This window comes from Nicotiana sylvestris, chromosome 3 (genome assembly GCF_000393655.2).
Source record: "Nicotiana sylvestris chromosome 3, ASM39365v2, whole genome shotgun sequence".
NCBI lineage: Eukaryota > Viridiplantae > Streptophyta > Magnoliopsida > Solanales > Solanaceae > Nicotiana > Nicotiana sylvestris.
This window is the reverse complement of record NC_091059.1, coordinates 206,518,742-206,534,940: the sequence shown is the minus strand read 5'-3', so window position 1 is coordinate 206,534,940 and position 16,199 is coordinate 206,518,742. Positions and strand designations below refer to the sequence as shown.

The window sequence follows — 16,199 nt, the reverse complement described above, 5'->3', positions numbered from 1 at the left end:
TATTTTTTATGTTCAATGACATATTTTCTTCACTTTTCAATTTTCATGTCTATATAAAAACCTTGTAATAGATAAGAAAATGCACACAATTAAAGAAGAAAATTTCTTTCTTTAAGAAAATCTCTATTTCTTGTTCATATTTTACTAAATTGCTTTTATTTCATAACACGAATTGACATTGGGAATTTTCGACACCCTCATGCAGTCTTGATCCACCTCAAGATCACTTAATTTGACCTCGCTGATCAATTTGCTAAATTCGCAGGATGTGCTGGAAATCACTTATATTTTAGAAAACAATAGCAGACAAAATAGTAGGGATAAAAACAGTACCAATCAAATAGATTCACCATCCAGAAGATGAAATTTATTCCTCCCAAAAAAGTTTCAATGGATAAAATCTATTAACCTCAGTCACATTTCCAACTTCCAAGTTCTACCAAAGTCGAATTGACACTGCTTTCCTGATATACAGGATAATTGTTCAAAAGCGTCAACTGGTACTTGGTAACAAGTTGTAAAAGATAATAGAGAACATTAACAAGACGAATGGGATTTGAATTTGGGATTAATATCCAGTAATTTTCAATAGATTACTAGATGCATCCCAAGTGTATAATAAAGCATGAAGGGTCATAATTTACAATGATCTAAATCTGTTGTTAGCCTAAAAGACATGGTGATTAAGCAATACCACCTGATGTGTATCCTAGGAGGAAGAAAAGAGAGAACAGTTCCATTTCATAAACGGTAGAAGCTGAGTTGCAGGTTTCTTATCAATGTGTGTCACCAACAAATGAAACTATGATCAAAAGTAGACGACAGAGGAACAGCATACTAAAGACTTAAGTGACCATGCAAAGCAACTTGGATTTATAAGCAACATGATGCTTGTAACAAAATACTAAATAAAATCCCAAAATTGGAACAACAAAACTCTCAAAACCATGAGAAACAAAGAGAATCCAGATATCCTTCTTCAAACATTTCAAGAGAAATCTAAATGTCTTTAAATGACTATGGCCGAATAATGCAACTCCTAATAACGCCCAATACCCCAAACCCTAATCAAACCGTCTGTATATCCGCTGAAAAGCGTGCTTCCATCAGCACTCCAGCTCAAACAGGTGCAGTACATGATCTGCCAAATGAGATTCAACAATATCAGACAATTCAATCGATAACAGAATATCTCATCACAACATAATTAGTTAATTACAATGTCTGTCACTGCAAGTATACAAAGTTTGTACAAGAATTTAAGTACTACAGAAAGTCTATCTATGTAGCAAACATGCAATTGTTTAATCAATATAATAAAACTGATAATAAGTAGTGGATTACAACAACAAACCTAGTGAATTCCCACAAGTGGGTTTTGGGGAGCATAGTGTGTACACAAACCATACCCCTACCATATAAGGGCAGAGAGGCTATTCCCCATACAACCTTGGCTAAAGAGGCAACAGGACCATAGGCAGTGGATTAAATAATATATTCAAATTAACACTTAACAAAACTGAGTAAATGACAAATTGCAGAGATACAAAAGTTTAAAGCCTAAAAAGCTAACCAGATTTTATAAAACAGCAGAACAGAGCGGATAAGGTTTACAAGGATGCACATTTCCTGATCAAAAGTAAAGCAGTACAGAAACAACAAGCTCATTGCCATGACAGCTTCTGGACAAAATGTCAGTCTAGAAATGAAGCATTAACCCAACTATTCAAAAGTTAAAACTTCTCTATCTTATTTCAGAAAAACTAGTTCATCCTATACAGCGACCTAATTTTAGATGTTTTATGTATAGACAAATATGTTCCCTTAGCCCAGCTAATTTTGAGTAATTGAGACTCAGTTAGATGTCTGTGTATATACTACTAGGCATAAAAAAAGATATATATTCCAAGGCTAAAATCATACAGAAAATACACAATTATATATATATATATATATATATATATATATATAATAAAAAGAATGTAAATGTTGACCTTGTTTTTGCAGGCAGAGCCAGTAGTTCCTTCAGTAGCCATCTCACTCTCTTGCTTGAGATCAACTTTAAGATCCACAACAATGCTCTTGCTCTCCAAATCCCAAATCTTAATGCTAGTTTCAGTAGCTGCGCAGAGCCAGTACCTGTTAGGACTAAAGCACAGCGCATGAATGATAGAGCCAGCATCAAGCGAGTATAGCTTCTTCCCCTCAGCCAAATCCCAAAGCAAAATAGTACCATCTTTGCCTCCACTAGCACACAATGAACCATCAGGAGAGACAGCCACGGTGTTCACGTAGCCGGCGTGTCCAGCCAGAGTGGACCTCAGCTTACAGTTAGTCAGGTTCCAGATTTTCACAGTACGGTCCCAGGATCCAGAAACGATAGTGGGCTGAAGTGTATTCGGGCTGAATCGAACACATGAAACCCAATCAGAATGCGAGTCACCCTCCTGAATGGTGTATTTGCATTCACCGAGTGTGTTCCACAGCTTGATGGTTTTGTCGCGTGAAGCGGATACGATCTGACGGTTGTCGACAGAGAATGCAACGGACAGAACATCCTTAGTGTGACCGACGAAACGGCGAGCGGTTGTTCCAGCTTGAAGATCCCAAAGGCGAAGCTCACCATCCCAGGAACCAGAGAGAGCGAACATACCGTCGGAGGAAAGGACGACATCCTGGACGAAGTGGCCGTGGCCAGTGAGACGGCGACGGGGGACACCGTATTGTGGGCCATCCTTTGTGAGAGACCAGACGATTAGGGACTTGTCCCTGGAGGAAGTAACGATCATGTCGGAGTTGTCAATTGGGGTGGCGATGGCTGTAACCCAATCGGTGTGGGCTTTCATTGTGCCGCGGAGGACTAGTGATTCTTGTGCCATTTTGTCGAGCAGGTGGTGGGTGGGTAGCTGCTCTCGGTTTCGCTGTAAAAGCGGAGAAGAGGATAGTGATAAAACGATATGGCAGTGAAGAGAAACCCTAAAGTCTCAAGTGCGAATTTATAGGGTGGGTCAATTTTAGGGTTTTTGCGAGAAATGTGTCATGGATTACTGGTCCGAGTGCTGCTTGGGCAAATGGATCAAGTTTCCTGGGCCTGCTCTGTTTGGATATAGTCCATTTACGTAATGTTGGGCAATTAGCTCTACTGTCTATCTCACCTGTGATGTCTTGGGTGCATCCTGAAAAAGAGATTTTTACCTTCCTATACCATATATGAAACCTTATTACACTCAATGTTTAAGGATTGTGTTAATTATATTTCAGCATACTAAATTACCATTTATATACCACAATTTAAATTAAGGATATAATTAATGCTTCATTTATATTAGGCGTTAATTTAGGAGCGTATATTCTCTCATTTTCGTTTACCCGCCTCTCTCTCTCCTCCCACCCCCCACACCCTCACGTTTTACCTTCAGTTAATTCCTCCATTTTCGTATACTTGCCTCTCACCCACGTTTACCATCAGTTACCCACGATTCTACAATTTTCTTTTCCAGTTAATTTCACAAAATCCTATTTTGAAGTTGCATCTGTATTTTCAAATCCCAAATCATGAAAAAAATCAGCACTCCAAAAAAAAAAACTTCAAAAGCTACATTAGCTGATATCCCATCATTTGATTTGGGTGTTTTAACACCAAAATCACCTCCCAAAAAACGCAAAATCGACACATGCAAGTGAACCTACTACTAGTATTTCATCTCCTAGACAAATCCGTGCGGAGATGAGAACCAAGCATTTGCACGATGTTGATGCTGGTGGAGGTGATAAACCAGTCGAGAAACAACTCAAACGAAAGGGCAAAGAGTTGTGTGTAGATGATAATTTTGTTGAACATTCCCCTAAAATTCCATATGTGAAAAAACCCAAGGTCTCTCCTTCTTCATCAAAACCGAAAAAGAAGAAACCCTCAAAAAAAGTACCAAAATTGGTTTACAAAAAGATTTTGGTAAAGGTAAATACTAATTATTTTTCTTTACAGTTTTTAGTGTGATTTTGGTTGTAAAAATCTGTTGTTCAAGTGTTTTTTGGTAAAATGTGGAATTGTCCAAATTTTGTAGATTGTTTGTCTCAATTTTGTAGGTTAATTGTAATTGTGATTTTTAGACAGTGCATAAATGTAGTCATTTTGTAGTTGTTTTGTAGTCTGCTGGATAAATTGTAGATAAGGTATATTTTTCACTTTTGTATGCTGCTACATTTACCTTCATACTAACTACAATTAATCTACATTTTGTGAGTTACTTGAACTAACTGTTATATTTTTATAGTTATAGAGTTGTGGTTACCCTTTTTTTCCTTATTGTTTTGAGATAATGTTTACATGTGTAAATGTCCTGTATTGTTTTGTAGTTATAGGTGTGGGTAGGCTGTTCTTCTTTTAGTTATATTTTGTAGTTATATGTAGATTACTGCTTCTTTTTTATGCTAACTACTAATGTTCAATAATTTTTTATTTTCTGCAGAATGACCATTACTTTGCACCACAAAATGTTGATTATGGTGTGCTTAGATTCCACAGTTTGTGTGATCCGAGCATACCTAGCCAGATAAAAGCTTTACTCTCTCCAAATGCTTTAAAGTTTTTCCAAAAAACTTGTTTTGGTTACTTATTTGGTCTCCCCACAATCAGTATGCAAAACCAAGCAATTCATCTTCTAATGAAGTATGAATTGTCAAAGTCTACTGACTCATATTTTTCAGTACTATTGAAGGGTGAAAAATTGAATTTTTCCTTGAGAGAATTTGGGTTGATTACTGGTCTAAATTGTGTGAATAAGTTTTCAGACTATGGTTACACTTCCACTTATGTTAGCCATTTAATGACTACCTATTTTTCGAACAAATAAAGGGTTGAAAAGTGGCATTTGAAAAATGTAGTCACAAATAAAGCTTGGGCAAACGATGAGGATGCAGTGAGGTTGTGCATTCTTTATCTGTTTGAATTTTTTGTTTGTCCTTCTGATAAAGACCATGTATCTTTCATAGACAAGTTTATGTTCTTTCTGATAGAATTTGGTAATTTTGAGTCATACCCATGGGGTATCAAATCCTTTAAGCAGATTATTGAATATGTCCGACATTGTCTTAATCCCCATGTACATTCTTATCTGATACGGGGATGCTCATTAGCCTTGCAAGTGTGGTTATGTGAGTGTTGCTCGTCCGTCAGTACAGAGCTTGCTACGAGGTGTTCTGAATCTATACCTCGCATTTTAAGATGGTCAGCTACAAAGGGCCAGATTTGGTTAACTGCAATTGAAGAGAAGATGATCAAGCCTGAGTGGCTCAAGGTATATTTTTTCACTTTTGTATGATGCTACATTTACCTTCATAATAACTACAATTAATCTACATTTTTTTATTTACTTGAACTAACTGTTATTTCCATCATTCAGTTCACAAGCATCACTGAATCTGGAGAAGCGATTGGAGTGCTTAATCTGCCAGACAAGATTCAGTATGAAGATGCACATGGTGCTCAATCATCACAGGTTCCAATTGCTGCTTCTCCAACATTTGAACCCAAAGATACAGATTGTCAAGAGGAAACTGAATTTGTGACTAGCAAACTCAGGAAGTTGGAAAAGGGGATTGAGCAGGTAATATAAATAACTACAATATAAAGACATTTTTTGCTACAATTTAACTTCATTCCATAACAATTATTGTATGTTATACATTGTAGTTAATTTGTGGTATAATTCTATATTGAGCCCTGTTGGTATTGCACAAATCTTTGTTAAATTGTAGTGGAATTGTAACACTTTGAATAAGATTACCAACTAATTATATATTTAATTTTTAGGTTGATGGAAAGTTAGCTGAATTTAGGAAGACTGTTTTTAAGGAACTTTTAAGCCTTCAAGAGTTCATAGATGTTTCTGTGAAGAGTGTTATGAAGGTGATAAACAGGAGGTACGATGTGGACGAGTCAAAGGTAAGAATTGATATATATTTTTGTAGTAAAACTAATTATGACATATGAATCAAATATACTCAAACATACCCAAAAATTGTAGTTTGTTGGTAGTTCAACCAAAAATAATGACCAACAACAAGGAGAGAACAATCAACAATTTCAGTTCAATATTGGTGATCAAGTGCATGCAAGCACAAGCAATACAAGTATTTATAGAATTCCTTCAGACATATCTACAAACTTCAAGACAGCATTATCTAATTATTATAACCCCATTTTCACTATGTTTTGCAGCTGCTATTTCTCCGGAACATGTTCAAGCACATGTTGACTTATATTCTGATTTTCAAGAAGCAGTTGGGGCATATAAAGCAGGTATACTATCATACTTTCATTACAATAAGGTTACAATGCAAAATTTTTATAATTCACACTTTAACTACAAATTCCCACATATATCTACAATTTTCATTTTTTAAATTATTCATTCAAGCTGAAGTTTCAACAGAACATCTCCAGGCACATGTTGAGGAAGAACCAGAATTTGAAGGAGTAGCTGAGACACAACAAGCAGGTATAATATCAGAAGCTCATTATATTCACTTTATATCAACAATATTGTGCATAACTACATACATCTACATTTATCTTCAGAAGCTGAAGTTTCTCCTGGGGGTGTGCCAACAATGGTTGAGGAAGAACCAGGATTTCAGGAAGGAGCTGAGGTAGAAAAAGCAGGTATAGTATCATAATATACTTTTGAAGTAGTAAATTTTTGCTTATACAAATATACAATGCTGTTAAGTATGTTATTTTATATGTAACAGATATTGAAGATAATGTTCCACAGTCGTCAATTCACGGTGTGACTGTGAATGAAGTTGTTCCTGAAGGTTCAGGCATTGACAAGAAAGGTCCGACATTGGATGACTTTGAGTTGCCAAACAACTTAACACAATTGGTCATGTATGGCGAGACCATACCAGATGAAGCAACCCCTATTCATCCGGGTAGAACCAGGCAACCGGGGAAACATGCACGATCACCTTTCACACCTCTGTATAGTTCTGGAGGCAGCACCTCTGTCGGACCTAAATTTTTCTACCTCAAACACCCCTTCACAACTGTTATAGGTGAAAATGTTGATGTTGATTTGATAGAAAGGTTCACCAACTGGTTATACCTTCGTAGTGACAAAGTATCTAAGAGGTATGAATGCTTAATTTTACACTTTCATTTCACCATTTTTAAACTTTAAATATGTAATTCATTCTGTCATTTTTTTTATTTGATATTTTTTTGTTATTACAGGAGGAAAGAATACTTTTCCAAAAAGGATAACCAAATCAAGCCTTGGTTAGACTTTGGTTGTGAAAAGGTGTATAAGAAGGACTGGTTTTATGCCCTTGCTCACCCAGGACAAGTCATCAATAACACGGTAAGTATAAAGAACAGAATCCTTCACAATATGTGTTTTGTCTTCAGCTGTGTAGTGTAATTGTAGTTATATTGTAGTTTTGTCTTCAGCTGTGCAGTGTAATTGTAGTTATATTGTAGACAAGATATATAGGTTACTATGTTTTGTCTTCAGCTGTTGAATTTGTTCCTCTGTATAGTAGCTAAAGTGTAGCAATCTGTTAGATTATTTGATTAGTTCAAATTGTAGTTTAAGTTGTAGCTGTTATGTAGATAATTGTGGTTACTTTGTATCTTATAGTAGACTTTATTTTATTTTGCAACACATTGATGTTATTATGTATTATTTGAGAAAAAGAGGCAAGTATGGCCCCAACAACGACACTAGGTTCACAACAACCGATTGCTTGTTCAGGACTAAGATTGAACGAATATATGACAAGTTCAAAATTTCTCCACCATAACTTAAGTATTCCGTTGTTAAATCAGATGATGATGTTGCAGAATATATCCTTGGGTATAGGATTCTTGCTAATGTTGCCAGGGATGTAGTTGACTATGTCATCATGTCTGAGAACATTGTAGAGAATTTCCATTGGTTGTTGCTCGTTTTCGACATACGGACAAGCAACTTTATGTTTATGATTCCATGGTGTCTTCAAACCGTCATAATACTGTTGAATCATTGGTTGATAAGTTTTCAATCATTATCCCTCTGTATTTGTCTTGCACTAGTTTCTACGGGAAACGTAATGACATTGACTTCAAGACCACAAAGGCATACATTGAGAAACCAGTTACAGCCCCTCTCAACATACAGTGGATGGTTGCGGAGATTCCACAACAAAAGGAAGGATCACTGTAAAAAAAACTATTCTCCCTTTCTATATGTTTAATTATTTTATTTTAATCAATTGTTACATAATAAAAAAATTTGATCTTATGCAGCGATTGTGGTGTATTTGTGGCGGCTTTTGCGGAGTATGTTAGCCTTGGAGATTTGGCAATCCCAAAAGAAGATCTTTCTGATATCAACCAACACCGTAGACGCTATGGAGCTCTACTATGGGACTATGCTACAAAGAAGCAAGAAGATGGGTCAATCAGTGAAAGTGAGGTTACAGGCAGGCTGGTAAGGAGGAAGGGTGCTCCTGCTAAAAATGAGAGGACTAGAGTACAGAGAAAGAAGAAATAGAGTCTTGTGTTCCTAGTTTAGTTGATGTCATTTTGTAGTTGAAGTGGAATACACTGTAGGAAATATGTCATTTTGGTTGTTTACATCACTTTATCTTCATTACATTAAACTCGAGTACTCTGATTTGCTAGAATACAATTTGCCTTTAATCTTCAAGTAATTTTTATGAAATACCTTCAAGTTCTAGGTAATTTCTGTATATAACTGTCATTTGTAATTAAGGTACACAGCCAAAATATGAAATAAATACAGGAATCATATAAATAAATTATCCACAATTAATCTACAAATTATTAACAAGACAACAATTTAAATACATTTCAACTACATTTAAACTACATTTTAACTACAAATCATCTACAAATTATTAACAGGACTACAATTAGACTAAATTTAAAGTACATTTTAACTACAATCTGGAAACAATTTATATTGAATGAATTCTTCATTAATATTAGTTGTTTTGTATATAGTAAATATTAAAGTTTAACTAAGCTATAAAAAAAAAGACAAATTTAGATGCCTGACAGAATACATAAAATCATATTAAACGCAAATACACAAATTGTAGTATACTTCATAATCATCTTAAAAAACTTGAACGATTACACAAAAAAATCAGATAATTTGAACTCACTAACATTTATTTTGAATAACTATTCTAACTACATGATATTCATTTCTTTTTGGGCGCATTCTTGCAAGTTCTTTTGTTATGCCCTTCACCTCCACAATTTCCACATGACACCTTGTACTTCTTTAACTTTATTTCATCAAATGTTTTATATCTTTCCTTGTGAGGTCTCCCTGGCTGCCTTTTATCTCCCGTCGATGGCTTTACTACCTCATCCAAAATATGTTGTGGCACATCCCATTTGCTTTCATCAGGAAGAGGATTTACTGGCATTTCACAGGTAAGCAGAAGGCTCTTCCTTGTGTAATACGGAGAGCAATAGTTTTCGTATGTTTCCTTCCTGTGCCTTAATGCTGCCAAAACATGCGCACATGGAAGTTCATCAAGTTGGAATTGTCCGCAGCTACATTTCTTATTTTCTAGACACACAATGTACCGCTTCACACCATCTAACACAGTATGCATATGATCTGTTGAAGCCCTCACCTACAATTGAAGAACAAACATAAATAATAATAATATATCAATCATTAAAAAGGATTATCCACAACTTACCTACAAATCATCTACAAATACATTACAACTTATCTACAATCTATAATTACCCACAATTTGACTACAGTTTATCTACAATCTGGAAACAATGCATATTAAGCAATTTATTTTTTTGCACCAAACAAACAGATCTTACCCTTAGTTTCTGAGATAATGTATTGTTGTTATCCAATTCTTTGTTGAATTTGTACCCAAGGTATGTAAAAGTACCCTTTGCCTTCAATAACTTCTCTTTCGTCCAACGTTCAAGAAGCGTCCTTATATACTCTAATAGATCAAATATTAGCAGCTCTCTTGCCTCTTTTGTTACAGCATTCAACGACTCGGCAATGTTTGATGTCATAGTAAAAGTTCTATTCATCGTTGTATGTACTCTTGACCATCTATGATAGCCAATATCATATAGGTAAGATTTCACACGCGGGTCTACCTCTTCAATCTTCAATATCCTTTCATTAAATTCATCCATAGTGTATGACCGTGCTGTAGCAAAGTACAATTCATGTAATTGTAGATGTCCCTTCTTGAATTTTGACCTTATATTTGTCCATATATGCCACATGCAAGAGTAGTGTGCCAATCCCGGATAGACAACTGATGTTGCCTTCAGTATACTCTCATGCCTATCTGAAACAACACACATTGAAGGTCTTTCACCATATGCCTCCTTGAATTGCTCAAAGAACCACTTCCAAGACGCGTCGTTTTCAGAATCAACCACAGCATATGCCAAGGGAAATATAGTACCTACATTTTTAATTCATAAAATATTAATTGGCAGCCCTGAAAAGGTATATAAAAATATAATTAAATAACAACTACAATATATATTCAGAATATAGACAATTTATCTACACTTTTTTCCTTTAGCTACAAAATAACTACAATTTAACTACATTTTATAGAATGCCTACAAAATAACTACAAAATTATTACATTATTTACCTGCTGCATCCACGGTGCTTGCTATAAGCATAATCCCCCTGTAGGCTGACTTTAAGAATGTCCCATCAACCACTACTACTGGCCTACAATGTTGCCAACCACTTATTGATGTACAAAGAGCAACAAATGCGTATAAGAAGCAATCATCTGCTGTCTTCTTCAATTTAACAACAGAGCCATGATAAATCTCCTCAAGAATATAAAAATATTTGGGTAATTTGCTGTAGGAGTCAGACGGATTCCCTCTCAAAAACTGTAAAGCCTTTTCCTTGGCTCTCCATGCTTGCATGTAGCTTAGGTTCAGTCCATGTTCGGATAACATGTTAGTTTGTATGTCCTTTGGTGTGTAAACAGTCTTAGGATCACAATACTTTGGAACGACCATGCTACCAACTACAACTGCAGTACGTTTGCGCTGTATGAATATTTCGTCCAATAAGGAGCATGTGTGTTGTCGGTTGAAACTCCTTATCTTGAACATTGCCGAATCATTAATTGACGTTGCCTTGAAGTGCCATTTACATTTTTAGCAACGCATATAAGCCAGTAGCTACAAAAAAAATACAATATTTAATACAAGTTATAGATGTAGAAGCAACAAAAAGGACTGTTTTAACACAAATTCGTTAAAAACTACAATTAACTACAGTTTAACTACAATTAAACTACAATTTATAAAAACCACATATCTTCACTAAAACACTGCTTTTACTGATATATTCTCCACAAATAAATCCATACCTTCTATGACTAGATCTTTTTACTTTGAACTGGAACTTGTGCATCACAGAAAAATTCTTCATTGCAGCAGCTACAGTTTGCTTGTCCTGATAAACTTGTCCTTCTTCAATATGTGTTTGCGTAGATTCAGTTATTGTTTCACTTTGATATTCCTCTATAGCTGGTGAGGATGGAATTTCAAGTAAGTTTAGGGATCCAGACGAACCTGCAGCAACATAGAGATAAATGTAGTAACTATGTAGATAATTTTGAAAACAACATTGCTTTATGAGCTTCAGTACATTGTTTTTTGTAGTTAATTAGTAGATAAATGTTGTAATATTGTAGTTAGCACACTAACACAATAACTCTCTGCAATGTCGAATTAAACATACCTGCACTTGTGCTATCGTTGGTGATTGCCAATTCCATATTGAAATCTCTTACGCTTATACATAAAGGATACGAACCTAAGTTCTTATTCTCCTTTTTGGTCTCCATATACACACGAACCCCCATATCATTCCTAATCTCCATTGGAGGACAATTGTCGTTCACAATGTATTTGATTTCTACAATTTTATTCGATGTATCAATCTATAGTTGTTCTGCAATTGTAGAAATCAGAATTCCGTAGCTTGCATTCTCATCTACCACAATGACATCAACTTCAAAATCTCTAAATTTGCTATAGTGATCCCAATTTCCATTCAATTTTAGCATTATTGGGATTTTTGACATGATTTCGTGTAGTTGAGAAAAAAAAAATGAAGAACAGATATAGGTTCGACAATTTGAGTACTGAGGTCGATGAAGAACAATTTTGAATTCTACAATTTGTATTGCCTTGTAGAATTTGTAAAAGCAATTTTTGTACTGGAGCTTCTGAAGCTTGCGTTGTTTTAGAATTGTAGTGAACGAGAGAATTACGCAGCAATGAGATCTCTTTCCGTTTCAAAATTCGAATTTAATGTGGAAAGAATCAAACGCAGATTTTGTGCCTTCTTTTTAGCGCGTTTTAAATGGCAGAATCTGCCTAATTATGGATTGGTATATAAATTATAGTAAAAGTGTGGACTGGGCAGGTAATTAACAAATTATGAACATTTTTGGTAATAAGGTTTCATATATGGTATAGATAGGAAAATATCCTCGTGAAAAAAAAAAGAGAAGGAATTTTTAGAAATCATTATTATTTAGTGGCTATTAACTTTCTATAATTATCATATACATAATTACTTTTTATAACTATAATTCAGTTGTTACAGCAATGTATCCGGTGTATTCGCGCTGCTGTATTCATGAATAAAGCAGCAAAAAACGCCTAAAAATCAAGGTAATCCAGTTGTACGTGCATATATTCACATGTATTCGCGCCATGTATTTATCAATACAACAACAAAAATTGCCTAAAATCAGGCAGTATAGCTGTATGTGCATGTATTCACATATATTTGAGCTGCTGTATTCATGAATACAGCAACAAAAAGCGCCTAAAATCAGGGCAATCCAGCCGTACACGCACATATGCACGTGAATTTACGCCATATATTCATGAATACAGTAACGACAATTACCTTAAAAAATAGGTATGTCCAACTGTCTAATAACGGATATCAATTAGCGTGATACACTCGTAATATAACTTAACAAAATCAATTCTAACACGCCTCATTATAAACCCAATTAATTAGAATGATTTTTCAGTTGCACACAACTTTTTTATTTAGTGTTTTTCAACATATTTTTTACTATTGCATTCATTAGATTCAATGTTTGTATTTACTGTATTCGTTATTTTATATTCAGTGTATTCAAATGTATTTGTATTAACAATATTTTAATTATTTCTAATACATGTTATTACTACTGTATTCAATATATTTTATTGATTGTATTCAGTGTATTTCTATTTGTATTTAGTGTATTATTGTATTTCACTGTATTTTAAAATTAAATGTATCCATTGTTTATTTTATGTTCTATTTTAATATTTGTATTCAGTGTATTTCAATGTTTATATCATGTATTCGTGCATACTGTATGTAAAGCATGCATGAATACAGGTGAATTCAACTGTATTAAAAGAATACAGACATTCGAAATACATAAACACATGCAAAAAAATGTATTTATACAAAAATACAATGTATTTGTGTTATTGTATGTGACTAAATAGCAAAGAAGAGAAGAAAGTTCGTCGGATATGGCGTTTTTCGGTCAAGACTCCTTGTATCGCTTCACTACCTCTTTCATTACAATTTACAACGCTTCCAATTTGACCGCTTCTTCCTCTTTTCTCTCTTACTTACCGCGCTAAGAATCCCTCTTTCTCTTCAATCTCTTTGTCGCCTAAGGTATCTCCACTTCCTTTTTTTATATTATAGGTTTACTTTCATGTTTTGAGATTTTTAGGTTGTCTTTCATGATTTGTTTCTCTTTCATGTATCTATGATTCGACCTATTTTGCTCTAAGAAAGAGAGAGAGAGAGAGAGAGAGAGAGAGAGAGAGAGAGAGAGAGAAGAAAAATATTGAGAGAGAATCGTGTTTTAATTGAAAGAAAGAGTGAGGAAAAACATAAATAGCGTATTTCATGCCTCAATTATAGTATATACTGTAAATACTTATTTTGCTATAAAATATAAAAGGTAGCCACAGAAAATAATATTTTAAAATAATGTTGGTTTATAATAAATAGGGTGTATACCTTTGCTATAGGAGATAAAATTTTCATAAAAAGAGAGGGTTTTTTTTTCACTTTTAGCCCGCGTATGAAATTATTTATATCTGGTAGTCGAAAAAGTATATAAAATTTGTATAATAATTTTTTTTGTATATATATATATATATATATATATATATATAGAGAGAGAGAGAGAGAGAGAGAGAGAGAGAGAGTTTTATTTAAGGTGCATGTCTATATTTTAGAGAGATTGTAAGGATTTTACTTGATGGCTAAGTCACTTTTTCCCTATAAATAGAAGAGTTCTATTCCATTGTAATTAATCCCAAATCAATAAGAATTCTCTCTCTTTATTTTTCTCTGCAATACTCTTCTTCTTCTTTTATTATTTTATAACACGTTATCAGCACGAGACTCTAACCAATTGAGTAGAAGCTTTGGGATTGAGCATAATGATTGTTAATTGTTCCATGAACTTCCTTCATGATTAAATTCTGGATTTAAGGTATGTATTTTACTATATTTTTCTCTTTTATTCTATAATTTGATTTTAAATACAAGCAAAGACAATAAATTTTGATTATAACTCTAATGGAGTTAGTAAAAATTATAACCACTCGAAGTGGTAAAATTTCTATGTGTTGCAATGATCAAAGTCATGTATAATCGTGAGCACAAGAAGTGGAAACCCGTCCCATTGAATTTGCTTCATTCTCATTCTCTTAAGAGAATGTGGTAGCAATATGTAATAAGTCTGAAAGAAGACAAAATTATTACCGTGAAGGTATCAATGGATGTGAACGTGGCAATAGACGAAATTATAATCGTCATCATTGTGGTAATGAGAATAATAAGGATTCTCAAAATAATCCTTCACTCTGTGAAAGTAATGTTTGTCATCGATTTGACATGAGATTTTGGAAAGCATATATAAATAATTATGGTCCATTCATGATGTGAATGTGACAACATGTGATTTATGAATACATATTCATTTTTTCAAGAATATGAGTATGCTAGTGGTATATACACGACACTCACCTCTAAAAGGAGGTTTGAGAGAAAATAAGAAAATAATGTTATTATTATGGCATAAATGGTCACTGGTCACGTACTTATTGTACACCAAAATATTTTGGCATTTGTGATTATTAAAAGACAACGGTAATGCAAGAAACAAATCTTGAATATAATTTTGACCATAATCATAATGGTATAACTTTCTCTTTAAAAGAGATATTCACCATATGGATGTTGATGAATATGTGGTACCGCAAAATTAATTAAGAACTCCGCAAGAGACAATTATACTATTTTGGATAAACACAATTGATTACCAATAAGGTATTGTGTTGTAGTAAGTCTCAAAGAAACATATTTAATTTTTAAAGTATACGCGAAAGCGGTTGATTATATTGAGACTATAAAGATTTAATATCTTCTATTACTACAACTTGTAGCGGGGTAATATGTATGTGAAAAGCTACCCGCTTTATTTTCCAATTTGTACTACATAAATAAAAGAATGTCACAATAAAGTTGAAGTTTATTGATATAAAAACCCGTATCATAATAAATTTGAATTTCATTAATAATTGTACATGTCATGATGTAAACCTGAAGTTTATCAATATTGATAATTTATCCAATATGCATAATTGATTTAGCCATGTTAATTTAAGTAATGTGCAAAAATAAGAGAGCATTCTCATGGGTAAATATTAAAGAACTAGAAAGTTCTTTACGAATTCTCTTACATTGCTTGTTCTTATTAATTAATAGACCAACTAAAATTGAGATTGAATCTCGTGAATGCTTGAAATATCAAAAGTGAATATGGGCTCATTCACCTGCCATGTATATCACATAAGATGGATCTATGAAATGATTACATATGTGATTATTATTAACCCGCAACCTGAACGGTGTTTGTGAGGTAACTTGCTCAATAATTTAATTTCGAGCATAATTTCCATATTTTCTATTCAAGACAGTTTATCTTGATAAGTTATTTTACATCACAGCTGATTTAGTAAAATGATTTATTGAGTGCCTCCACTTAATAGCTAAACAATTTCTTATGAGAACAAAGTTATATAATATATATACATACATACATATATA

General features: G+C 33.8%; 3 protein-coding genes across 3 annotated transcripts; 1 reads left to right on the top strand and 2 right to left on the bottom strand.

Moving 5' to 3' along the window:
* Window positions 1–850: 850 nt before the first annotated feature.
* On the bottom strand, window positions 851–2,968 carry LOC104225937 (small ribosomal subunit protein RACK1-like). The gene is made up of 2 exons (XM_009777812.2): window positions 1,995–2,968; window positions 851–1,141 (listed from the first exon to the last, which is right to left on the bottom strand). The coding sequence occupies exons 1-2, from the start codon at window positions 2,877–2,879 to the stop codon at window positions 1,040–1,042; spliced, it is 987 nt and encodes a 328-aa protein (XP_009776114.1). The 5' UTR covers window positions 2,880–2,968; the 3' UTR covers window positions 851–1,039.
* Window positions 2,969–3,727: 759 nt separating this feature from the next.
* Window positions 3,728–8,537, top strand: LOC104225938 (uncharacterized). Its single transcript, XM_070170499.1, has 14 exons — window positions 3,728–3,958; window positions 4,470–4,585; window positions 4,856–5,297; window positions 5,403–5,606; window positions 5,813–5,944; window positions 6,027–6,132; window positions 6,221–6,301; window positions 6,420–6,500; window positions 6,581–6,664; window positions 6,754–7,135; window positions 7,238–7,364; window positions 7,813–7,940; window positions 8,078–8,203; window positions 8,291–8,537. Exons 1-14 carry the CDS (start codon window positions 3,728–3,730, stop codon window positions 8,535–8,537), a joined length of 2,487 nt encoding a protein of 828 aa, XP_070026600.1.
* A 676-nt stretch (window positions 8,538–9,213) lies between these two features.
* Window positions 9,214–11,928, bottom strand: LOC138888606 (protein FAR1-RELATED SEQUENCE 5-like). Its single transcript, XM_070170498.1, has 6 exons — window positions 11,787–11,928; window positions 11,413–11,617; window positions 11,194–11,221; window positions 10,672–11,086; window positions 9,863–10,473; window positions 9,214–9,657 (listed from the first exon to the last, which is right to left on the bottom strand). Exons 1-6 carry the CDS (start codon window positions 11,926–11,928, stop codon window positions 9,214–9,216), a joined length of 1,845 nt encoding a protein of 614 aa, XP_070026599.1.
* Between the last annotated feature and the right edge of the window lie 4,271 nt (window positions 11,929–16,199).

Coding starts and splice junctions, on each gene's coding strand:
- LOC104225937 (XM_009777812.2), bottom strand. CDS start 2,879: ATGGCACAAGAATCACTAGTCCTCCGCGGCACAATGAAAGCCCACACC. Junction 1,142..1,994: donor GCTCTGCCTGCAAAAACAAG/GTCAACATTTAC, acceptor CTCATTTGGCAG/ATCATGTACTGCACCTGTTT.
- LOC104225938 (XM_070170499.1), top strand. CDS start 3,728: ATGAGAACCAAGCATTTGCACGATGTTGATGCTGGTGGAGGTGATAAA. Junction 5,298..5,402: donor TCAAGCCTGAGTGGCTCAAG/GTATATTTTTTC, acceptor TCCATCATTCAG/TTCACAAGCATCACTGAATC. Junction 8,204..8,290: donor CAACAAAAGGAAGGATCACT/GTAAAAAAAACT, acceptor GATCTTATGCAG/CGATTGTGGTGTATTTGTGG.
- LOC138888606 (XM_070170498.1), bottom strand. CDS start 11,928: ATGGAGATTAGGAATGATATGGGGGTTCGTGTGTATATGGAGACCAAA. Junction 11,618..11,786: donor CAACGATAGCACAAGTGCAG/GTATGTTTAATT, acceptor ATGTTGCTGCAG/GTTCGTCTGGATCCCTAAAC. Junction 11,087..11,193: donor TTATATGCGTTGCTAAAAAT/GTAAATGGCACT, acceptor ATATTCATACAG/CGCAAACGTACTGCAGTTGT.